The sequence below is a fragment of the Lathamus discolor genome, chromosome 20, assembly GCF_037157495.1.
Source record: "Lathamus discolor isolate bLatDis1 chromosome 20, bLatDis1.hap1, whole genome shotgun sequence".
In the NCBI taxonomy this organism is placed as follows: domain Eukaryota; kingdom Metazoa; phylum Chordata; class Aves; order Psittaciformes; family Psittacidae; genus Lathamus; species Lathamus discolor.
The window spans coordinates 3,421,518-3,445,294 of NC_088903.1; the positions used below are offsets into that span (position 1 = coordinate 3,421,518).

Below are 23,777 nucleotides of genomic sequence, written 5' to 3' on the forward strand. Positions count from 1 at the left end.
CTCCCCATGTCCCCCCGTGCCCCCGGTGTCCCCCATCCCCTCCCCTCATGTCCCGCCCCCCGGACCGCCCCGTGCCCGCTCCCCGCCCCGGTGAGGGCCGCCTCTACGGGGGGGGGCGGAGGGGGCGGAGCTCCCGGCTCTGAGCCGCTTCTTTGGATAAGAGGCGCGGGGCCACGGGGATGGGCAGGTGAACGCGTGAGAGCAGCGGCAGCAGCGGGACGGGGCCGGATCCCCCCGACGCCACTTTTGGGCGCTTTCCGGGTGGTTTTGAGGCTTTTCTTGGGGGGTGTTTGGGTTTTTTGCCTCCCCCCCCCCCCCAACTTGCCTTTCCCCGGGTCCCCGCTGTTCGTTCCCCTCCCGCCCCTCCGGGGCCACCGGGCATGGAGGGGGCGGCTGAAACGCGCCCGACTCCGGGTCCCGGGGCCACCGGCGGGGCCCCCATGAGCGGCTGAGCGGAGCCGGGGCCGCCCCCGCCCGTCCATGGGCGCTCTGGAGCCGGGCACCGGAGCCCCCCGCCCCGCCGCTCCCATGCTCAGCTTCGCCAAGGAGCCGCCGGGCCCCCGGGACGCCGCCGCCGCCGCCTCGTACTACGGAGATGGGGGGGGACCCCCTCCGGAACCGGGAACCCCCCCGCTCCCCTACGGTGCTCCCGGTGGCTTCGGCGGCCGGTTCCTGGGGCCGTGCCCGCCTTACCGAGCGCAGCCGCCGCCGAGCGCCGCCGGCCCGGGGGAGAGTTACGCGGGCGCGGAGCTGTACGCAGGAGCGGAGGGAGGTTTCGGGGCCGGGGCCCCCCCGTTGTGCCCCCGCTCCGGGCCGCTCTGTGCCCTGCCCGGGTACCGGGCGGCCGGGAAGGTGCAAGTGATGCTCAACAACTACCAGCTCTGGGCCAAGTTCCACAAGCATCAGACCGAGATGATCATCACCAAGCAGGGCAGGTGAGCCGGGACAGCCGGGGTGGGGACCGGGATAGGGACCCGCAGCGACACCCCGACCCTCATGGGCACTGGGGAGGAGAGGATGGGGTTCCGGTACGGGAGGGATGCTCTGGGGATGCTGTGGTGGGCAGTGGGGTGCAGGGTGGCCGGCACGGTGAGGGGCTGGAGGTGTAGGAGGTGGCTGTGGGGATCCCCATCTGCCCGGCGCAAGGGGTGTAGGGGGGGAGTGCAAGAGGGATCCCACCCCTGTGGGTTTGGGATGATGTCTTTCTGCATGGTCAAAGGAAAAAAGGGGGGGAGCAAAGAGAACCAGGCCCCCCCCCCCAGGCCTCATTTTCAAAGGGAGTTGGAAGGAGAAAAGGGTCTGGGGGTGTCCCCTCCTGTGTCAGGCTGGGAGAAGGGCGATCCAGGCAGGGTTTGTGTGCCAAGGAAGCTCATGGCAATGGTACTGGGGGCCTGGGGGCAGGGTTTATCCGGCTTCGACCCAGGGCTCAGCACCGCTACAAGTAGTGAGAGCCCAAGAGGGTGCTGGTGGCCCCGAGCACAGCGGAGGGGGGGCTGACACCCCCTCTGCTTGCTGGGATGGGGGACGGGCAGAGGCCGGGTGCCTCCGTGTGCCTGCGGAAGCATTTCAGCAACATCCTGGGTGCCGGAGCAGCCGCCGGTGGGACCGTGGGCCGGGACCTGCGGTTCCCTCTGTGCTGCTGCCATGTCCATAGGGATCCTGGGGCTGGGGCAGGGTTAGGGGGCATGTGGGGGGGACTAAAGTCCACCCCAGTCCTGCCAACATCCCTGTTTGCAGGGTCTGGAGGGCGTCCTTCAGCCCCACAGCAGGGTGATGGGGAGCAGGCCCCGTGCTGCAGTGTGTGATGTCTCAGTGGGATCAGGCTGGGGCCAGGAGGGCAGCGTGAGCGTGGTGGCTCTGGGGTACCCAAAAACCCATGGTGAGGATTTCCACCCCCCGAGTTCCTCCTGCTTCAGCGACAACCCCCACCCTTCCACCACCATTCCTCGCCCAGGGGTTCTCTTTCTGCCCCTTCTCTCCCTTGGCTGAGACAGACGGTGTCACTTCGATGCTGAGCCCAACCTGTTTAATGTGTTGGAAGTCTAAACACGTTAGGGCCGCTTGGTTTGCCACAGCCATTCCCAGGCCTGTTCCCCCCGCCGGGCTCAGGGGCCGCTCAGCACTGGCATGGATGGGGCGATGTGTCCCCAGCATCGGCCAAGGGGGTGGCTGAACCGTTGGGGACCCCCCCTCTCCCCCCCAAAGGGTTGTTTCTCCTACAGGAACCCACTGAAATTCACCCCTTTGCTTTTCTCTTCTCTTTCCCCATCCCCTGTGGCAGCGGCTGGGGCAGTGCCCATCCCCGCTGTGTCGGGGCAGCTCAGGAGGCTGGTGCTGAGGCTCTTGAAAGCGGGGTGCATCCCGAGATCCCGTTCTCTCTGCCCCCCCACCACACACCTGGGCTCTGCTGCCAGCTCCCAGCCCAAACCCAGGCGATTTTGGGGCTCTTGTTCCTGCTGTTTCCCCACAACGGCTCTGGGGTTTGGGGGGGGGTGGACGTGCGCTGGGCGAGGGGGGGGGGTTGGGGGGGGGTGCTCAGAGCAAACCCAGCCCGGGGGAGCCGTCAAACTCAGAGCCACAAAACATCCGTTTCCCCCGACCCCGAGCTGCTTTTGCACAGCGCCGGCTGCGGGGCCGGGTTGCAGCGCTGCTCGCACAGGAAAAACCCCAGCGTGGGGCTGGAGGGGGATGTGAGCCCCAGAGCTGGCACCCCCCCGGGCTGGGGGGCTCTGGGGCAGGGCAGGGGACGTGCCCCATCCCGCTGGCAATGCGGGAGCCCTGTCCTGCCGGGCTGCGCTGGTCCCTCGATGGTCTCTGGGGTTTCTGGCGTCTCAGCTCCCAGTGGGGAGGAGCTGAGGCCGGGTGGGAGATGGTGCCATTGGGGTGAGCATGGTCTGGCGCTGGGATTTACCTCCCGTCACTCTGCTCTGGCTCTAGCGCTGTCCTGTGCATCCCACGCCGTCCCCTGCCCACTCATCCCCAGCAGAACTGGTTTCCTGCCGGTTTCCCATGTGGGTCCCCATCCCTCCTCCGTCCCCAACCCTCCTCCATCCCCATCCCTCCTCCATCCCCATCCCTCCTCCGTCCCCATCCCTCCTCCATCCCCATCCCTCCTCCATCCCCATGCCTCCTCCGTCCCCATCCCTCCTCCATCCCCATCTCTTCTCCATCCCCATCCCTCCTCCATCCCCTCTACTCTTGGGGCTCAGCCAGGGCTGGATTTCTGTGGAAACCCCCAAGGACTCACCATTGCCCCGGCTGCAAGGACCTGGGGAATTCCTGCTGTGGGTTTCTGCTGCAGAGCAGGCGCTGGCTTTGCCTTTTGGGGTGACACAGGGGCTGGCTTTGACTTTGAGGGGAACTCAGGGATGCCATTAGGGGCTGGCTTTGGTTATGGGGGGACTTGGTGCTGCCTTTGGGGGTGGCTTTGTGTTTGGGGACACAAGGGATGGCGTCGCTTTTGGGGAGGCTGCTGGCAATGGCGTTGCACTTGGAGGACATCGGGGTTGGCGTTGCCTTTGCAGGAACACAGGGGACAGCTTTGGGGACAAAAGGGCTGTGTTTGGCAAACACGAAGGTTGGTGTGGTTGCAGGGGTGGGTGTGAATGTGGGGGGACTCGGAGCTGCTTTGCCCAGGTTGGCAGCTGCTGTTCCACCATGTAGCTGTGCCATGTACCTATCTGCGCCACACAGCCATGCAGCAGTGCCATGCAACCATGCTGCAGTTCAATGCAGCCACGTAGCACCAAGAAGCCATGGCATAACCCCAATGCCATGCAGCCATGCAATGCAGTCACGTAGTGCCATGAAGCCATAGCGTATCCCCATGCCATGCAGCCATGCAATGCAGTCACGTAGCGCCGTGCCATGCAACCATGCTGCTATGCAATGCAGCTACATGGCACCATGCCGCTGTGCCATGCATTGCTGTGTCATCCTGCCATGCAACCATGCGGCACCATGCAGCCATGTGGCACCATGCAGCCATGCCATGTATCCACACAGCACCGTGCCCCTGTGCCATGCATTGCTGTGCACCGTACCATGCAGCAGGGTGCTGAGGGCACGTGGAAGGCATTGGGGATGCAGGCAGGGGGAAAACTGGCCGGAAAATGGGGTTTAGGTGGCTGACCCCCAATTTCTTTCCACTTGGGCTCATTCTGGACTCCCTGCTCCCTGCCCCCCATCACCCCAAGGTCCCATGTCCCAGCATCCCCTTGACACCTGGATGTGCCACTGTGCCCACAGCTCCCACATCCCCTGCGTACACCCCAAACCCTCTGAATGGAGGGGATCATGTAGGGATAAACCTCGGGGCAGCCAAAGAGCCGGGACCCCCTTCCAGAGCTCCATCAATGGAGGGAAACCATTGGGGTGCATTGATCCCCCCAACCGCGGCACCTCCCAGCCCCAGCAGAGCCAAGTCCTGCCCCGGCAGCAGCAGCTCCAGTGCTGAGGGGTTATAAATAACGCCGAGGTTTCGGGTCTTACCCCCACCCTGCCGTGCTCCGGCCGAGCCCTGCGGTTTGCACCGCGGCACCGGTTGAGCTCTAAGCCCGTCTCTGCTCCGCCGGCAGGGCGAGGAGCCGGGAGCCGGCGGCGCCGAGCGAGCGAGGTGCACAAAACCCCCCTAAAACCCCAGAAAAAAAAGCTGGTTTCTTCCTCCCAGCTCCTCGCAGCAGCTCGGGGCCGGTGCAGCACCCGGCGGGGCTGCTCCCCCCAGAGCCTGCATCACCCCGGCTCCGTGGGGCTTCGGTGGTGAGGGCTTTGGTGGTGGTGAAGCATCGCCCCAGGAGAGCTCGGAGCCCCTCGCTGCCTTCCCTTTGATGTGGCTGCAGCTTTTATCGGCGGCAGGAACCACGGAGGCGATGCTCGGCACAGCGGCGGTGGGATGGGCGCTGCCGCGGCTCGGATGGAGCCTGTGGTACCCGGGATGCTCGGGGCTGCCGTGCATCCCGGCCCCGCGGAGCACGTGTGAGGCTCCTCGTTACAAGAACCGCTTTCTTTTTCCTCTTCTTCTCTTTTCTCTCTTTTCCTCCCTCCATCGCAAGGGCAATTCTGAGTCAGCAGCGCCCGGGCTGGGCTGTGGGCTCAGCTCTTCGCATGCTGCTTCCCTGGTGCCATGGCACTGCCCAAGCCATGCTTCCTGCCGGGGCCATGCCTGATGTATCCCCCTGCTCCCAGCCCCTCACTTTGCTCCTCAACCCCAAGCTGGTGTGAAGGGGCTCGGCGGTGTTGGGAGGATGCCACTTGGAGGATTGCCCCTAATGCTGGTGCTGGGGGGGGAGGTCTGAGGGGCTGTTCTGGGGGGGTTACTGTGATGCTGGGGCAGTACTGGGGTGTATCAGTGGTTTCTGTGGCCTTGGGAGGATGCTGGAGGGGGTTGTTGTGGTTCCAGTGCTGTCGGGGTGGAGATGGGGGTGCTGCTGCCCTTTGGTGCATAGTGCCATCCCTGTCGTGAGCTCACAGGTCACTGCCTTGCGCCGGTGGGATAGGCTGGGGTACGCTGGGATAGGCAGGACACCCAAAATAACCCCCGCACTGGCTGCCCCCATCCTCACCCACAAGGTACTGGCTGATGGAAGCGGCAAAGCACAAGGGAAGGAGGAAGAGGAGGAGAGAGGGATGGGGTCAGGGTTCCCCCCACTCCTCCTCTACCAAGGTGGGGGGGTCAGGCTGAATCCCCCCATCACTCCATGTGTATCATACCTGGGGGGAAGGCTGAGGACTCCCATGTCCCTCATGTTGGTCTGGCCAGCGACTCCACTGCAAACCTGGGCTGGCAACTGGGGCTACCGGGACTACTGGGGCCGGTGATGGAGGGATTGAACTTGGAGGAAGGGGGGCAGACTCCCCCGCCTGAGGCTGGGATTTGGGGCACAGTGGGGTGCAGCCCCATGGTGGCGGTGGGGGGGGGGTGGCAGCTGCAGCCCCAGGGCCACAGGGTCCCCCCTGTCCATCCCATCCTGTCCCCTTCCTGCCCTTGGCGCAGGCTGGCGCCCAGCCCGAAATAGCAGCGGTGTTGGTTTCCGATCCGGAAGGTGCTTGGGGAGGGGGAGGAAGATGCCGGGGCGGGGGGGGGGGGGGGATCATCCCCGAGAGCATCCCCCCACCTGCCAGGGTCAGTCAGCTCCTCACGGGCACCAGGACGGGGTGGGGGGGCAATGACCGGGCATTGCGCTGCCTCAGTTTCCCCATCCCCACGATGCCAGGGCTTGAGCCGGGGGGGTTAAACAGTGTCTGTCCCTGTCCCCTCCCCAGGCGCATGTTCCCGTTCCTCAGCTTCAACCTCTCGGGACTCAACCCCGTGGCCCACTACAGCGTCTGCGTGGACGTGGTGCTGGTGGACCAGCATCACTGGCGCTACCAGGGCGGCAAGTGGGTGCAGTGTGGCAAAGCCGAAGGCAATATGCCAGGTACGGGCTCCCGGGCCTCATCCTCACCCTCCTCATGGTGCCGAGAGCGGGGTAACCCCATCCCTGCTGCCCCGTATCCCCAGGGAACCGCCTCTACCTGCACCCCGACTCTCCCAACACGGGCGCGCACTGGATGCGGCAGGAGGTCTCCTTTGGGAAGCTGAAGCTCACCAACAACAAGGGCGCATCCAACAACGTCGGCCAGGTGAGGCTCCCCCCATACCCCAGCCTGTGCCCCTATAGCCCCCCCTGACCGCCCGCTGCCCCCCCCCAGATGATCGTGCTGCAGTCGCTGCACAAGTACCAGCCGCGGCTGCACGTGACGGAGGTGCAGGAGGGTGAGGATGAGGGGTTCCCCTCCCCGCACACGCACACCTTCGCCTTCCCAGAGACGCAGTTCATCGCCGTCACGGCCTACCAGAACGCTGACGTGAGTATGAGACCCCCCACTCCGGTCCCTGGTATGGGGGTACCCCCACAAACACCCCCCCCCCCCAGCAACCCAACAACCTCCCTCCAGCATCCTCCGAGGGCCGCAGATACCACTGATACACCCCGATATCACCCCAGCATCACAGCGACCACCCCGGAGCAGCCCCTCAGAGCAACCCCCCAACAACATCGAAGGTCCCCAGCATTAGGGAAACCCCAATGGCATCCTCCAAACACCCCTGTCTACAGCATCTCTGCACACCCCCCATCTCCTCAGCATCCCAGTGCCTCTCCCTAAATCCCAGTAGCCCCCCCAGCACCCCCTCAGCATCCCAACACCCTGCAGTGGCCAGCAGCAGCCCAGCATCACCCCAGTTCTCCCGGATGCAGCTGAACCCCATGGGTGATGGAGTGGGGGTCCAGGGGACTGTGGTGCGGAGGGGGGATCCGGCTGGCAGCAGCACCCCCATGTCCATGCTCCCCCCCCAACCCCAGATCACACAGCTGAAGATCGATCACAACCCCTTCGCCAAAGGATTCCGGGATAACTTTGACTCGTGAGTGTGTCCCCCCCCCTTCCCACCTGTGCCCCCCCAACCCGGTTGGCGAGAGGGCACCCCCCAACTCCCACCCTGTGCCCCCCCCCCCCCCCCCCAGGATGTACACGGCCTCGGAGAGCGACCGCCTCACCCCGTCCCCGTTGGAGGGTCCCGGCTGCCGGCAGCTCCTGCCCGCCCCCCGCTTCCAGCCCTTCCTGCCCGAGCAGTTCCCTCTGCCCCCGGGGCGCCTCTTCAGTGCGGAGCGGGGGGCCCCGCTGCCGCTGCCCCCCAAAGACCCCCCCCGCTGGTACTTCACCCCCCAGCAGCCCCCCGCCACGGGCACCCTGGAGTACGGCAGCTACGAAGCGGGGTACGGGGGGGGCAAGCTGGTGCCCTATGGGGTGAAGCCTTTCACCCTGCCGCCTGCCCCACATCAACCCCTGCCCTATTACCCCGAGGGGCCGGCGGGGTTCGGGGTGTCGGGGGGCTGGAGCCCTGGGCAATACGGCCCCAAGGGCAGCCCCGGGGCTCTGGGCTGGTACCGGGAGCCCCGAGAGGAGAAGGGGAAGGAAGCAGAGGGCTGGCCCCCCGAGCCCCCGGCCCCAGCGGACTCCGTGGACTTGGGGCTGTACGAGTGCAAGCGGCGGCGGGTGTCCCCGTACCCCTCCAGCGCCGAAAGCTCCCCCCCACCCCGCAACGGGGACCTCTATGACAAGGACCCGGGTGCTGACGGTGGCTACTATGGCTTCTACGGCAACTGAGCCACACTTGGGGGGCTCAGACCCCCCCCACCGGCACCCAAGAGCCTCAGGACCCAAGGGGTCCCGTGTGTGTGTGTGTCCCCCCCCAGTTCAACATCATATCCTGGGAAGACTTGAGTGTGGGGGGGAGGATGATGCCAGACAATCAATCAGCCCCCAGTGCCACCCCGGTGGGGCCATGGGGGTGAGGAGGGAACAGGGGGAAAGGGGGTGGTTTTTTGTCGTTGGTTGTTTTTAAGGGGGGGGGGGGGGGGGTTAATGCTGAAGTATTTATTGAGCCCCCCGCGTGCCCGGTGTGGGGCTGGGGGCAGCAGCATATCTCGCAATAAAGGGGACGCTGTGGGGCAGAGCTCTTTGCTATCCTTTGCATGCACACGGGGGGGAAACTGAGGCATGGAGAGGAGGGTGCCCTTGTGCCCCCCCCCATCCTGGCCCGGGAGTCCTGGATGGGGAAGAAGGGAGCCCTCTACACACCCCACCTCTTTACAGCCTTTATTGGAGCAACCCCTGGCGGGCCAGGGGGTCTGCCCGCCCGCGGGCACCCCACAACCCCCTGCTGCCCGCTCCCCCCAGCGAGCCAGGGACCCCCAGGGCATGGGGGGGCACCGCCAGCCCCTGCCCCATTGAGTCGCAGCCAGCCCTGAGGCTCTGCCCCAGGGTTGGGGGGTGGCTCCACACCCCCAGTGCTGGGGGGACCAGCCCCACTGCTGTGATGAGCCGGGGGTGGGGGGGCTCAGCACCCCACTGTGGGGGTCACTACCAGAGCACCGCGCTGTCCAGGTGGGCAAAGCCGGGATCCAAGCGCAGCTTCCAATAGGTGTTGTTGGTGACCCACGACTCCTTGCCATTGGCATCCATCAGCCGCCTAGGGATGGGGGACGGACACATCCCATCAGGACTCCCAGGGGGTGTCCCCATTCCAGGAGAACCCCACATCCCCCTAAGCCACGGGGTGCCCCATGCCTTGCCCCAGAAGCTGGACCTGAAGAAGCGAGCCTGGTGCGTGATGTTGTTCTCCTCCATCACCCGGCGCCGGTCCCGCTGCAGCTGCTCGATCTGGCGCTTCTGCGTCTCGGCCGCCGGGATGTTGCCTTCCTCCAGGTACCTGAGGAGGATGAGGCCGTGGCTGCGATGCCCTGGGCAGCCTCAGCACCCCGGAACCGCGGTGCTGGGGCGCTGCTCACCGTTGGTCGGGCCGCAGGCGGGTGTCAGTGGAGGGCAGGACGCGGCGCAGCTCCGGCGTCAGCTCGTTCAGCTCCAGGGCGAACTGCGTGAAGCCGTAGTTCTTCTCATGGTCACGGGGCATGGGGTCTGTAGGGATTGGGGGGGGGGGGCACAGTGCTGAGACCCCCCCCAAGCGGTACCCCCCCTCCCCATGCACTCGTGTGTGTGTGTCCCCACCGGTCCTTACTGGCCCTCCAGACGCAGTGCCCCGGCGCCGGCCCGCGGTGCAGCCCCTCGTGCCACTTCCCGGCCAGGCGCTCCACCACGGCCCCGCTGCGGCTCAGCACCAAGCCCTGCACCTCGTTGGCCCCTGCGCCCCAATACCGAGCCTGCGGGAGGGGATGGGGGGGGGGGGGGAAGGAGAGGAGCTATGGGAAAGAGTATGGATACGGGAAGGGGCGGGGGCTGGGAAATGGGTGGGGCCGTTGGAAAGGGGCGGGGCCTCTGGAAAGGGGCGGGGCCATGAGAAATAGGGAGGAGTCATTGGGAAGGGATGGGGCCATTGGGAAGGGGTAATCTATGGGTGATGGAGTGGAGCCATTGGGAAGGGATGGGGCCATTGGGACGGGGGAATCCATGGGTGATGGAGTGGAGCCATTGGGAAGAGATGGGGCCATTGGGAAGGGGGAATCCATGGGTGATGGAGTGGAGCCATTGGGAAGGGATGGGGCCATTGGGAAGGGGGAATCCATGGGTGATGGAGTGGAGCCATTGGGAAGGGATGGGGCCATTGAGAAGGAGGAATCCATGAGTGATGGAGTGGAGCCATTGGGAAGAGATGGGGCCATTGGGAAGGGGGAATTCATGGGTGATAGAGTGGAGCCATTGGGAAGAGATGGGGCCATTGGGAAGGGGGAATCCATGAGTGATGGAGTCATTGGGAAGGGATGGGGCCATTGGGAAGGGGAAATCCATGAGTGATGGAGTGGAGCCATTGGGAAGGGATGGGGCCACTGGGAAGGGGGAATCCATGAGTGATGGAGTCATTGGGAAGGGATGGGGCCATTGGGAAGGGGAAATCCATGAGTGATGGAGTGGAGCCATTGGGAAGGGATGGGGCCACTGGGAAGGGGAAATCCATGAGTGATGGAGTGGAGTCACTGGGAAGGGATGGGGCCTTTGGGAAGCAGTAATCCATGAGTGATGGAGTGGAGCCATTGGGAAGAGATGGAGCCATTGGGAAGGGGGAATCCATGAGTGATGGAGTGGAGCCATTGGGAATGGGTCACCTAAATGAAGGGCCACTGGGAAAGGGGTGGTGCTGTTGGGTAAGGGGAGGGGGTATCGGAAAAGGATGGGGCTATGGGAAAGGGAAAAGTGGGAATAGGGTGGGACATGACAAGGCATGTCACGACATGTCGCAGCACGTCGTGGCGTGTCGGCCGCACCTTGCCAAAGGTGATCTTGCAGTGGTAGGCAGCGTCCCGCGTGTTGCGGATCAGCACCTCGCCGTAGTGCTCGATCCAGCGCGGGCCGCTCAGCACGTTGTGGATGCACGTGGTCACCTTGTTCCATTGGAAGTGGTCCCCGGTCCTGCGGGAGCACGAGGGCAGGATGGGGATGGTGACGGTGGCAGTGCCGGAGGGGAGGCACCTCCTGGTGCTGGGGTCTCACCGTGGCAGCTGCACGTTGACGGTGCCCACAGGGACGATCTCCAGGGACTTGCCCCAGAACTTATTCTTCCACCTCATGTCTATGGGATGGGGGAATGGGAGGGGGTGAGACCCCCCCCACGTCCCCCTCGCATGTCCCCAGCACCCTCCTCAGCACCCACCTTGCCAGAAGATGAAGTTGTCGGATTCAGCGTGGCAGGCGGAGATGGGAGGGTGGTGGCAGACCTGGATGGAGGCAGGGGTAATGGGCCATGCCGCAGCCCCATCCGGCCCCCCCATGCCCTCCCCTGTGCCCGGCCCTACCTGCTCGCTGATGAAGCGGAAGCCGCGGTCGGGCCTCACGCACTCATAGGTCTCTCCCAGCACCGGGTTGAAGGGTTTGCTGCCCGCCCGGTAGTAGGTGGAGGCATAGGCAGACACGGCGAAGGCAGCCACATAGACCTGTCCCCGCAGTGTCACCACCAGAGCCATGGCGATGGTGGGGTGTCCCCAGAAACCCTGTGTCCCTTGAGCCCCCCATGTGTGCCCCTGCTCCTACGTGTCCCAGGAGCTCCATATGTCCCCCAAGCCCCCTAAATCACCAAACTCCCCCCCGCGCTCCCTCTGTGCCCCCGGAGCCCCTGACCTTCCCAAGCCCCTCATGTCCTTAAAGGCCCTCATGTCCCCCAAGCCCCACATCTCCCCTGCGCCCTCCCGGCTCCCAAATTCCCCTGTATCCCCTGAGCTCCCCTCGCATCCAATCCCCCAGTGTCCCCCAAGCCCCCGACCTTCCTGAGCCTCCCATGTCCCCCACATCCCCCGTGCCCTCCTGGCCCCTGAAGTCCCCCGTATCCCCTTACGCCCCCCCCCCTCCATATCGCACCCCACCGATCCCCCCCCCCCCATATCCCCCGTTGCCGGTGCCCGCACCAAGCGCTGCCGCGGGTCGCGGGCACGGCTGGCACGGTCCAGGAGCGCGCTGTACTCGAGCTCCTCGCAGAGGCGCTGGAGCGTGTTGAGGGGCTCGTTGAGCTGCACGGGCAGCGCTACCCGGGACAGGTCCTTCCCCACGCTGCTCCGCAGCAGCCCCCAGAGGCTCACGTCCCCCGACGGGGCGGGCGGGGCGGGCAGGCGGCTCCTCCGCCGGGGGTCCGGACCCGGCAGCTCCAAAGGCGGCGGCTCCGCGGGCATCTCCGGGCCCTCCGCGCCTGCGGGACCGGGCGCTGTGGGACGGAGCCAAACACATCCCCCCCCCCCGGCCCTTCCCCGGTCCCCTTCTCAGCGGTGTCCCCATTCCCGGTACCTGTCGGGGGCTCGGCCGCGTCCTCGCAGGCGCTGGTGGTGGCCTCGCTGATGCACGATTCATCGTCCGAGGGCTGAGGACACGCAGGGACCGCCGGTGGCTTGGAGGGGGGGCCGGGGTCTGGGGATTACCCCATAGGAGGGGTTGGGCCCTCCCCCGAGAGGACGGGATGGGAGCCGGGTGCCTGGGATGGGCTGGTTTTGGGGGGGGGGGGGAAGGCAGGATGGGGAAGGGGGGGGGGGGTACCGGTGGTGCAGGAGTGGGGCCGGGGAGTGTTAGAGACTGCGGGGTCCCTGAGAGCCTAGAAGGATTGCGCTAAAGGGGGGGGACATGGAACACGAGAGCTGGGGGGCACACGGGGAATGGGGAGGGCAGCTAACGGGGAGGGTGCAGGGAGAGAGAAGGAAGAGATGAACCCACAGAAGCAGCGGCAGGGGGGGTCTGCAGAGCCCCCCCCCACCCCACTGAAGCCCCTTCCCCACCTCGTTCTCAGAGGAGCTGGCGGAGAGGAAAACCTCGCAGGCATCGAAGAACTCGGTGTGGGAATCAGCCAGGGACCCGATGCTGCGGTTGGAGAGCTGCTGCTCCCGGCCCTTGGCGGGCAGCGTGTCCGGCTGCGGGGACAGCCGCCACCTCAGCCCCCGGACCTCCAACCCCGACCCCCAACCCCATCCCGGCCCCCCCGACCTCATCGGGGTGCAGCGATGCGAAGGAGTCCATGGTGGTGTCAGAGGAGACGGAGAGGGAGTGGAAGCGGCGCAGGGCAGCCTGGAGAGGTGAGGTGGGGGGGGGATGCTGAGCCAACCCCCCCATACGTGCCCCCTCCAACCAGTGTTGGGCTGATGGGGAAGGGGGGATCACCCCCCAATGGTGTGATCCTGAGACCCTGCCAACTCGCTGCACCCAACAGCACCAACCCCCAGGTACTGCAGGGTGTGTGTGTTGGGGGCACACCTTAAGCTCCCACCCGGCCCCTGCAATCCTCACCCCGGCATTGCCGGCGCTGCCGGGGCGCGGTGCTGAGCGCCGCCGGTCCAGCGCCCGTTGCAGCTCCTCCAGACGTGCCCTCTCCGCCGTCAGCGCCGTCACCACGCTGCTGAGCGAGCCGTGCACTGCCGGGCACAGGGGCTGCGTCACGGCACCCACCGGCACCCCCGGCGGGGCTCAGCACCCTCCCCAGCACCACCTTCCCCACCTTTCTGCGCCAGCACCCAGAAGCTCCTCTGTAGCTGCGCGTATTCCGGGGGGAGGCTGAAGGGAAGCTGGCTCTGGGATGGCTCCAGGTAGCGTGAGAGGTTGGGGACAGAGCCGTGCAGGCGGCCCACCTTGGGGTGGGGGGGACACGGGGGTGAGTGAGGCCTTGGGGGGGCTCCATCCCCGCAGCACTGGGTCAGAGCTGGGTGGGATGCTCAGCAGGATGCTCAGCCGCTCACCCTGCCGATGGTGTCGTCTTTGGCAAAGCTCTGGGTGCACCAGATCCTGGTGCTCCTCCTGCCTTTCTTCGGCCTCTCCGTGGCGGCTGAAGGCTGGGAGGAAGAGGAAAGGGCTGGAGATGGGTCCTTGCCATGGAGGGTGATGCTCAGCATCATGGCCACGTCCCACTCACCTGGGTGCCGGAGATGAGGGGTGCCGAGGGGATGCGGTGCAGGGCCTCCAGGCTCTGCAGCATTCCCGTCAGCTCCTGCAGCTTCGCCTGGCATTCCACCAGCTCTGCAATGGGCACAGAGCGAGCCCCGTCAAGGAGAGGGGATGGGGCATCACCCCCTGCCCCACACATCCCCTCCTGCCCCACTGACCGGCCGAGCAGCGCTCCAGCCCCTCGCTGTCCTTCAGCCAGGCGTTCACCTTGTCCCGGGAGCTGGCCAGGGTGGAGAGGGCAGGAGCACTGCCCGAGGGCAGGATCCGTGTCCACTGGCCCTGGAGGCACGGCCGGGGCTGCCATCAGGACCCCCACACCCGGACCCTGCCCCACATGGTGCCCCCGAGGTGTCACCCACCTGCGTGTTGGTCCCTGCGGGACCCCCCCTCTCGCCCTGGTGATGGGAGCAGAGGCTGCTCACCCAGCTGGAGAAGAGCTCCGGGGACTTGATCTGTGGGACAGGGGTAAGCTGATAGGGGGGGAACACAACCCAACACCCCCCCCCCCAGCCCCATCTCAGCCCCAGCAGCACCTTGAGGTGGTAGATGTTCTCCTCCGTGTCCAGGTCAACCCGCTGTGCCTTCTTGTTGACGGACATGACGGACAGACGGACATCGATGGCACCGTGCAGTTTGCCCTTGAGGACCTGGGGGAACCCGGGGATGCCTGTCAGGGGGAAGACCCCCCCCCCCTTCCTCATGGGGTCTGTGGGGTGCCAGCCCTGCCCTGAGCCCATGGGGAAGGCCGCACGGGTGCAGCCTGGCCCAATACTCACGTCCTGGCGCGTGGTGGCATATTTCAGGATGCCGTTTTCCAGCACAAAGTACCTCTGGGGACAGAGAGGGGCAATTGTTGGGGGTGGTGGGGGGGAGCAGGGCCTGATCCCCTTATCCAGGGGTTCAAATCTCCCCATGGCTGGGCACAGCACCCAGCACCAGGCTCCTGGTGCCAGCTCTGCCCATTACCTTGTGCCAGCCCTTCAGGGGCCATTTCCTCTTCTTGAGCAGATACCCCTCGTGCCGCTGCGGCTCCGTGCCCGGGCTGCCCCGCGCACGAGGCTCCTCCACCACCTCCCAGCTCTCAGAGCCCTGCGGAAATGAATGGGGCTCAGTGTGGGGCTCCCTTGGTTGATGGGGGGCTCCCAGCCTTGCCCCCAGGCACTTGGTACCGCCTGGGAATGGGGCATCTCTGTATAACACCCTTCCTAGAGTGGGGTGAAGCCCCCCGCCAAGACCCCATGGTGCCAGCACTGCATCCCGCTGAGTGCCCAACCTGCTGAATGCTGCTCTGCTTGGAAGACACGGTGCTGTTGGAGCGGGACAGGGCCTTCCTCGGCGAGGACGCGTCCTTCTCGTGGCTGCCCATGGTCGGGGAGCAGACGGGGATGCAGGGACCGGGTCGAGCCCCTGCTTTGGTCGGTGCTGCGGGTCTGAGCTCGGCTGTCACAGCGGTGGGAGCCGCTGCGAGGAGAGGACCCCACATCAGGAGCCCACCCTGCCCCATCCCCTCACGGCAGCGAGGGCTGGGGGGGATGCTCTGCCCCTCTAGAAGTGGGAGCCTCACGTTGACTGCACCAGGCACCCAGGACCTTCTGCGTGAGACGGAGCCTTGGACCTACCCAGCCTTATCTCGCCTGCAGCGCCCAGCCCTCGCCCGCCTGCCAGGTCCAGAGTCCGCTTCTGCGCCATCACCCCACAGACCCGGTGCCACGAGGCAACCCCACGGCCAGAACCCAGGGTACAGAGCCCTGGACCAGCCCCGCTCCATCCCAAGCCAGGATACGCCCCCCCCCCCCAACCCCCGACCTCTCCCATAGGATGCTTCCCTTTGACCTTCTCAATTACAGGAGGGGGAAACTGAGGCACGGCCCCCCCCTTCCCGGTGCCTGACCGGGGGATGGCAGCGAAGCCCCGGTACCACCCGCACCGACACCCCCGGCCCCGCGCAGCGCTGCCCGGAGGGGAGGAGACCGGGGGGTCCCCACCGCAGCGCGCCCCCCCCTGCCCTGCGCAGCTTGGCAGCGACCGGCACCCCCCTCGGGGGGCAGAACTGACCCCCCCCGGCAATTGGGGGGGTCTCAGCGAAGCCTCCGCCTGCTCCGGGCAGGACGCGACCCCGGTAACGCGGCGGAAACCCGGCCCGTTGCGGCCCCCCCTCGCCCATCCCCGTGTCCTCCCGCCTGCCCCTCGCCGGTGGCACCGGGCGGCAGGGCCCGGGTCCTGCTGCCGGAGCTCCCCCCCAACACCCTCCAGCCCCGGGTCGGGTCCCCCGGTGCTCACCCGGGCGGCCGGGGCCGGTCGCATCCTGCCCGGCGGCTGCAGGAACCGGAACACGGAAGGAGGCGGAGGCGCTGGGCCGGAGCCGCTCGGCTCTGCCCCCTGCTCCGTGGAGGACCGGAGCCCGCAGTGAGCGGGGACCCCCCCATAGCCCCGCCCCAAGCCGGATTCCCCCCCCCCGAGCACCGACAGACCCCGCCCCGGGAGCCCCTCGGCCCCTTCCCATACAGGGGGTACCCCCCAGCTCTGCTCATGGGAGTCAGGGGTACCCCCAGCACAGCCACCACCCTATGGGGGTCCCAACTTCCCCATTCCACCCGGGATTTCCTTCATCCCCAGCGCTGCTGTGCACACAGAGCCCTCCCCAACCCACAGCATCAAGTGGTTGGTTCCCCCCCACCCGCCCCCCAAAATCCAAGACAAAGCCTCCGCCATCACCACCACTTGCTTTAATGGGCACAGCAGGATGCTGCAGTCGGTTCTTACAACACACTCCCCCTCGATGTCCCCATTCCAGGGGGGTTGGAGCACCCAAAATTCTCCCCACCACATGCAGCTTCCACTGGGTGATCCCAGTGCCCCTCTGCCTGCAGCACCCAAAACACAGCGGGGCTGCTCCCCAGGGCCACGGGTGCAGGGAGCGAAGGGAAGGGCTCCAGGGTGGTGCTGCCAGACCCTCGGTCCCACCGCTGGCTTCCCACCCAGTGCCAAACCTTCAACCCCCGGCCCCCCCCAGTGAAGGAGCTGAACACACAGGGCAGGGTCAGGTCCCAGCATCAATGAGCCCCTGCGGGCTCTTGGCTGGGCTGGGCCGGGGTCCCCCCCTCGCCCTCCTGCAGCCGGCGGATGTGCTGGTCCAGCAGAGCAGTGAGGTGTGCGGAGCTGCGCTGGAGCAGGGAGGACGTCTGGGAGGGCAGGAGGGACAGGGCACCCACTGCCTGCCCCTGGGCAACCTCCAGAGAGGGCAGCTTGGCAAAGTTCTCCACTCCCTGCCTGCTCAGGATGGTGTCATCGATGCAGGCGCCTGGAAGAGAGGAGCAGAGCTGAAGAGGGGAGATGGAAGGGTTCCATCATCCACAGAGGAAACGCTTGCTCCTGCAGGCAGGGCTCCCACCCCTCGCTGGCCATCCCCTCGTTTTAAGGGGCACGGATGCAGCTTCCCACTGGAGCCAGGGAATGCTCTCACCCAAGAGGTTGACCTGCGGCACTCCCTTCAGCACTCGCAGCATCTCCTTGGCCTTCGCTTCCCGGCTCACCAGCAGGATGTTGCGGGCCACAAAGAGAGGGAGGAGGTTCCTGTACTTGGACTGCGACAGCACGGGCCTGACGATCTGCGGGAGAGAGCTCTCAGCGGAGCACAGAGGCTGCTTCTCACCCTTGAGGAAGGCTCCTGCACCTTCCCCTTGCTGCCACGCCGGCACCAGCCCCGGCAGCTCTGCCCCTACCTCGTTCAGGAAGAACTTGACCTCGATGTTGTGCTTGCGGAGGTAATACCTCAGCAGCACCATGTCCTCCCCGGGCATGGCGTTGTACTGGCACACGGCGATCATCCGGTTCTCCCGGAACGCCTCCTCCACCTGCCGCTGCAGCAGCCGCACGTAACCGTCTTCCTGACGGGATCACAGCAGCCGTCGGACACAGCGAAGGGACCGCGGCTGCGGCGTCCCCGGCTCCAACCCCGCACTCGGAGCCTCTGCCGTGCATCAGGACCCACCTCTTGCCAGCGCTCCGTTACCTACTCCTGCACACCCCCAGTGCGATGAAACGGGGCAGCAGCACCCCACAGAGCTCCGGCACGGTGGCCGGGGCAGGGGAGCCCCTGAAGCGCTGCGGGGGTAAAGCCCCCTCACCCACAACAACAATTACCTCCTGCACCACTTCGGCTTCCTCCCTGCGGGGCAGGCAGCGCGGCGGCACGGCCGGCCGCGGGGCCACGTACTCGGTCACGGCCATCAGCTTCTGGCGCTGGAAGTGCATGGCCTTCCAGTGGCGGGTGACGGCCTTGGAGCCGCGGCGGACGAGCTGCAGTGCGGGCAGCCAGCCTGCGGGCAGGGGCACGGGTAAGGACGGAGCGGGCCGCAGCACCGCGCTCCCCGCCCGGGGCCGGCCCTCACCCCGCCGCCATAGACCCCCTCCACCGCCGCTCAGCGCCGCCATCTTCGCGCAAGGCCTTGTGGGCCGGCGGCTGCGCGCAGAGCCCCGCCCCTCCCGCCGCCGCCTGTCTCCTAGCAACGCGCACGCTGCGGCCTGCAGCGACCCTCGGGGGACCCCGGTCCCAGCGCCATGGTGCCCGCAGCCCCGGGGGTCTCCTTGCCCGGCCTCGGGGTCCCAGCGCTGCCCCTGCCCAGCCCCCGAGCCCGTGGGTCTCTGCCCCGCATTGCCCCAGCGCTTGGCCCCTCGCAGCAGGCAGCGTCCCCACAGCGCAGCCGCCCGAGGGCCCAGCGCAGGGACGAGGCCACCGGCCCCATGGCTGGGCAAGGGGAGACTCGGCTGCGGGGGGAGCGAACGTCCCCAGGGGTGACCCTCACCGACGGCCTCATCAGCGCCAGGATGGCGGAGCCCCCCCATACCGAGAGCCGGTGAGGGTCCATAGAGCCCCCCTGCACCCCCAGCCTGGCGGGGAGGGGTCTCTGTGCCCCACGGACACCCCGAGCACCCCCTCTCCTCCAGACCCACCGAGCTGCCGGCCCCCTGCACCATCCGCTTGGATCGGGAGGGCATCGGTGCCATCGGGAGGCTCCGGAGCCTGCGGGACATCCACAGCCTCTACCTGCAGCAGGTACGGGGCAGGTAACACGGCTCAGTCGAGGGTCTGAGCCACTTGGAGCTTTAGGGTCCTCCTGAGCTCTGCAGCCACAGCCCCATAACCATCTCCATAAGGCTCCTGTGCTGCCCCAACGAGGTCAGAGCTCCCAAAGTCGCCTTTTTTAATGCAGTTTCTTTGTTTTCTCTCCCCCCAGAACCAAATTGAGAAGATCGAGAACCTGAGCAGCTTCCCCAGCCTGCGGTACGGGCACCCCAAGGACGCGGCTTTCCGTGGGCAGAGGAGAGCAGGGATCCCTCCTTCCCTTGGCAGAGCCAGGGGGGGCCCAGCTGCAGCCCCTGACCCCGGGGGCTGTGGTGCCACCCCCCCACCGCACGCCGCTGCCCTCCCTGTGCTCCGCAGGTTCCTGTCCCTGGCTGGAAACCGCATCCGCAGAGTGGAGAACCTGCAGCCCCTGCAGCACCTGCGCGGCCTGGACCTGTCCAACAACCGCATCCAGACGCTGGACCCAGGTGGGAGGCAGGAATGGGTCTGGATGTAGCCTGGGTCTGCCTCAGAGGTGCCTTGGGTACCCGGGAATGTCGGCAGGCCCTGGTCTGGCCTCTGCCCTCAGGTCCCAGTCTGTGGCTGCTGCCTCTGGAGTGGGTGAAGAGCTGTGGGAGATGGGGGGTTGGTGGATGCGGGGGGGTCTCAGCTTCCATCTCAGCCCCTTCCTGCCTTCCCTTGGACCTCTGCAGCTGAGCTGCCCCGCAGCCTCCGTCTCCTCGACCTAACAGGAAACGAATGCACCCACCAGCAGGGATACAGGTGGGTCAGGGGAGGCTGCAGCCAGCCCCCCACACCATAGGAGACCCTCAGTGGGGTACAGTCGTCCCCCCCTCCAGGATCACATACAACCTTTTATTTGCTCTTCCTTTGCTGCTTGCAGGGAGCTAGTGATGGGTGCTCTGCCCCACCTCCTGCAGCTGGATGCTCAGCCCATCCATGGCAGTGTGGATGAGGAGGAGGAGGAGGAAGGAAGCTCCTGCAGCAGTGAGGATGAAGACGATGAGTTGCTCTCTGCAGCAAGCAGCCCTTTCACTGCAGGCAAAGGTGCTCAGGTTGAAGCAGGGCACGTTGCATGCTTGGGGATTAAGCAGGCTGGTCCCTCTGTCCCCAGGGGTCACAGGAGTGGCAGGCAGCTCCATTAGATCTCCTGTAATTCTCCTCCCTCCATTCTACCTGAAAGGAGGATGGAGTGAGGTGGGGTCGATCTCCCAACTGATAGGACAAGCTGCACCAGGGCAGGTTTAAATTGGAGCTGAGGAAGAATTTCTTCCCCAAGGGGTGCTCAGGCATTGGAACAGGCTGCCCAGGGCAGGGCTGCAGTCACTGTCCCTGCAAGTGCTCACACACTGTGGAGACGAGGCCTCAGTGCCATGGGTTAGGGGTGGCCTTGGCACTGCTGGGGAATGGTTGGACTGGAGGAGCTTAAAGGGCTTTTCCAACCTGGTTGATTCCATGGCTCTATGATCCCTGGCAGATTTCTTTGCGGATCTGCACCAGGAGCTGGCCAGGCACTCTGAGAGGAGGAGGAGGGAGGCCCTGCAGGAACATCAGACCCGTCTGGAAAAGCTGCAGGAGCTGCGGGAGCGCCGGGATCTGCTGCTGCCGCCCATGCCACTGAACCCACCCAGCATCACGGCCCCGGGCCCCCGGCAGCATGAGCCCCATCCCCAAGTGAAGCGGGGGACACCATTGCCACTGCTGCCCCAGCGAGCTCCCAGCAGGAGCCAGCCCCAGAACAAGGCTCTGGAAGAGGACACTTGTGCCAAGGGAGCAAGAAACAAAGAGTTGCCCCCAGTACCCCGCAGCAGCACAGCACCGCGCGGTTGGGATTAAAGCTTCTTTATTCCTACATCAACCCCCTGTCTGCCACGGAGCATCCAGCCCTGCAGCCTGACAGTGGGAAAGACACATGGGGCCACAGGCAGGACCCCATATCCCACTCCACGTCCCTCTCCTTCCCCTGCAGCTGCATTTCAGGCCACAGCCACCTCTCAAAGTGCTGCCTCCTCAGCAAGCTGGAGGCTCCACAGCCCCAGGCTGGGCTGGAGACACCGGTTGGGATGAAGTGAGGAGCTGGGGTGGGAACCGGGAATGTTTTCTCATCCCCCATATACAGGAGCAGAGTTTATGTGTAAAACTTCATCTCTGCCTCCACGCAGTCGAAGAAGAGGTCGGCCAGCTCCTCGGGGCAGGGGGCCACTGTCCCCTCCAGCAGTGCATTCATCCCCTCCAGGCCCTGCTTCTCCAGGTCCCGCAGTGTCTGCAGGAGCTTCTGGCCTCGCTCCTGGTGGCATCAGGAAGGGAGAAGAGCTGAGACTGGGCAGCCTCAAGGAGTTCCACATCAGTGGGGCAGCACAAGGGTCTCGGAGCAGCAGCGCCTGGGGAAGGGCCTGTGGTACCTGGTCACTCTCCATCAGCTCCAGCGCTGCCTGATGCCGGCGGTAGAGCTCGTGCCGCCGATCCACCGTGCTCTGGAACCGTGGGATCCGCTTGGCAGGGTCATCCCGGAAAGTGGGAGATCTCACCTGCGGCACGGGCTTGAGCCCGGCCACGAAGACAAAGGGCTTGAAGACAGACCTGCAGGAGAGGAGCACCCCTGGGACCAGGCAGCACAAGGGCAGGCACTGCTCCCCAAGGGATGCTCAACCTGGGACACAGCCTCACCCCTGTCACCCCAATGGGGGGCTGTCCCATCCGTGTCCTCACCTGGAGGGGTCGGGGGTGGCTGTGAAGAAGTGGACGCAGGGCAGAGCAGGGTCCCGGGGCAGCACGGACACCATGCTGCCCGCCGTGCGGAACCCCTCCGTGTCCACACAGATCCCGCTGGCCTTGTCCCGCAGGATGGCCATGAACGTCTCTGCTGTGATGTGACCTGGTGGGTAAGGCAGAGCCACGTCACCACTGGCACCTGAGCTATGCCCACAGCGACCATGAGGAGTGGGGAGATACTGGGATGAGCCACAGGGGGGGTTTCTGTCCCCTGCCCCTGTCCCCACCTGCGTGCTGCTGCAGCAGCTCCCTGCCGGCGCTGTAGCGGGCTTTGGCAGCCTCCATGCGAGGGGGCTGCTGCGTCAGGGAGAAGACCTGGGCGAAGCTGAACTCTCCATCCCCGCTCCACCAGCCCTGGCTGCGCGCTCGCTGCCGCAGCCCCGGGTGCTCGGCCGTGATCTCCTTCCCGATGCTGAGCTGGTTGGAGATGTTCCGGCTGCCCTCTGCCAAGGCCGGGCTGTGCGAATCAGGCTGAGGAACACACACACTGTGCTCCTCGTCCTCCCAGTACCACCAGCACCCACTCACCTCGGATCTGCTGGGCTGCCCAGTACCGCCCAGCCGTCTCCAGCACCCAGGCCTCGGTGCGGTCAGCCAGCAGGAAGGTGTTGTGGTAGATGAAGGGCACCGGCTCCTCTTTGCAGCTCCCACCTTGCCCATAGCGCTCCAACAACGCCGTGATCACCTCCAGGGCCTCCCGGGCAGAGCTGCCCCGCTCCAAAGCCAGCCTGCCGTGCCGGCAGCACCCGTCTAACGGCGCTGGGAGGGACACGGCGGGGCGGCCGCGGCACCGGGAGGGTCACAACACGGTCCTCACCTCACCAGGTCCATCCCCAGCAGAGCCTCGTCCTGCCCCACGGGCTCACGGGTCCAAACGCCCTCGTTGCCCACACAGACACCGTGGTCGTTGGCACCCATCTCAGCACCCCAGAGCCAGGCGGGACGGCTCAGCACCACGGCGTGGGTCCTCTCCGCCTGCTCGATCTCCAGGTAGGTGCACTGGGGAAGGGGACACGGCGCTGGGGCTGAGACCCGGCACGCTCAGCGCACTGCACCCGATGTCCCCAGCGCGGTCTCACCTGGACTTTGGCCCCGGGCGGGTGGGTGGCAGCGGGGACGTAGAGCACCTCCTGCACCTCGCTCCGCGGCCGGTCCGCGTTCTTGCCGAAGATGACGGCGGGAGCCGCGGTGTGCGGCGGCAGCGCCACGAAGCAGTCGCAAGACGAGGGTGTGGAATCGCATCCCGCCATCCTAAACCGAGCCCCGACGGGGATGTCACCCCCTTGGCCCCGTCCTGAGCGTGTCCCCAGCGTTCCTCTAGGGCTGGGGGACAGCAGAGACCCCATCCCTTCGGGGCACCTCCTGCCCCGGGACCCCGCAGCGCTGCACAGAGCGCAGATGGGACCCCCCCAATCCCCATAACCCCCCTCTGGGGACCCCACGGACCTGCTGCCGCTCCCGCAACGCCAACGCCGCCGTCCGGTCCCACCCCCAGCCCCGCCCCGCCCGTCCGACGGCGGCGCCCCGTGGCCGGAGGCCGAACGGCGGCAGCGGCGGGGACCGGCACCGGCAGCGCCCGGGGTGGGGGGACCAGAGCCCGAAGGAGCCCGGGGACGGGGGTCCCGCGTTGCATCTCCCGTGGGGAAGGGACGGGGACATGGTGTGAACGGGGGGGTTCTCCTGGGCAGGACCCCCAGTGAGCAGCATCCCCATGGGCATCAACCCCCGTGGTGGGCAGCACCCCCATGCTGAGCACCCCAATAGGCATCACACCCCAAATGACAGCACCCCCAAATGGTTGTGCATGGGCATCACCTCCCAGTTGGCAACATCCCCCGGAGGGCTGCACCCCCACGGGCATCAGCCTCAATGGGCAACACCTCCCAGTGGGAAGCACCCCCATGAGCATCACCCCACAACTGACAACACCCCTAGTGGGCATCACCCCCGTAGGCATCATCCCCATGTTTAGCACCCCCATGGGCAGCACCTCAATGTGCAGCACCCCAATGGG

At 66.3% G+C, this 23,777-nt stretch overlaps 5 protein-coding genes across 5 annotated transcripts; 2 read left to right on the plus strand and 3 right to left on the minus strand.

The window, feature by feature from the left end:
• The first annotated feature begins 176 nt into the window (after positions 1–176).
• TBX21 (T-box transcription factor 21) lies at positions 177–8,343 on the plus strand. The gene is made up of 6 exons (XM_065699105.1): positions 177–935; positions 6,262–6,416; positions 6,500–6,621; positions 6,691–6,846; positions 7,344–7,405; positions 7,506–8,343. The coding sequence occupies exons 1-6, from the start codon at positions 481–483 to the stop codon at positions 8,146–8,148; spliced, it is 1,593 nt and encodes a 530-aa protein (XP_065555177.1). The 5' UTR covers positions 177–480; the 3' UTR covers positions 8,149–8,343.
• A 283-nt stretch (positions 8,344–8,626) lies between these two features.
• OSBPL7 (oxysterol binding protein like 7) lies at positions 8,627–16,242 on the minus strand. Its single transcript, XM_065699194.1, has 21 exons — positions 16,186–16,242; positions 15,179–15,366; positions 14,872–14,994; positions 14,682–14,735; positions 14,439–14,552; positions 14,265–14,357; positions 13,701–13,793; positions 13,463–13,592; positions 13,255–13,379; positions 12,955–13,035; positions 12,750–12,881; positions 12,268–12,340; positions 11,895–12,187; positions 11,289–11,426; positions 11,147–11,210; positions 10,987–11,065; positions 10,761–10,905; positions 9,560–9,701; positions 9,333–9,459; positions 9,131–9,253; positions 8,627–9,013 (listed from the first exon to the last, which is right to left on the minus strand). The coding sequence occupies exons 2-21, from the start codon at positions 15,269–15,271 to the stop codon at positions 8,905–8,907; spliced, it is 2,331 nt and encodes a 776-aa protein (XP_065555266.1). The 5' UTR covers positions 15,272–15,366; positions 16,186–16,242; the 3' UTR covers positions 8,627–8,904.
• A 369-nt stretch (positions 16,243–16,611) lies between these two features.
• On the minus strand, positions 16,612–18,369 carry MRPL10 (mitochondrial ribosomal protein L10). Its single transcript, XM_065699067.1, has 5 exons — positions 18,297–18,369; positions 18,049–18,224; positions 17,628–17,792; positions 17,369–17,513; positions 16,612–17,206 (listed from the first exon to the last, which is right to left on the minus strand). The coding sequence occupies exons 1-5, from the start codon at positions 18,337–18,339 to the stop codon at positions 16,959–16,961; spliced, it is 777 nt and encodes a 258-aa protein (XP_065555139.1). The 5' UTR covers positions 18,340–18,369; the 3' UTR covers positions 16,612–16,958.
• Positions 18,370–18,461: 92 nt separating this feature from the next.
• On the plus strand, positions 18,462–20,827 carry LRRC46 (leucine rich repeat containing 46). The gene is made up of 7 exons (XM_065699504.1): positions 18,462–18,761; positions 18,853–18,961; positions 19,143–19,189; positions 19,349–19,458; positions 19,684–19,753; positions 19,875–20,038; positions 20,469–20,827. The coding sequence occupies exons 1-7, from the start codon at positions 18,466–18,468 to the stop codon at positions 20,825–20,827; spliced, it is 1,155 nt and encodes a 384-aa protein (XP_065555576.1). The 5' UTR covers positions 18,462–18,465.
• On the minus strand, positions 20,818–23,254 carry SCRN2 (secernin 2). Its single transcript, XM_065699418.1, has 8 exons — positions 23,210–23,254; positions 22,843–23,014; positions 22,581–22,762; positions 22,292–22,491; positions 21,991–22,206; positions 21,701–21,866; positions 21,394–21,571; positions 20,818–21,278 (listed from the first exon to the last, which is right to left on the minus strand). Exons 2-8 carry the CDS (start codon positions 23,011–23,013, stop codon positions 21,120–21,122), a joined length of 1,272 nt encoding a protein of 423 aa, XP_065555490.1. The 5' UTR covers position 23,014; positions 23,210–23,254; the 3' UTR covers positions 20,818–21,119.
• Between the last annotated feature and the right edge of the window lie 523 nt (positions 23,255–23,777).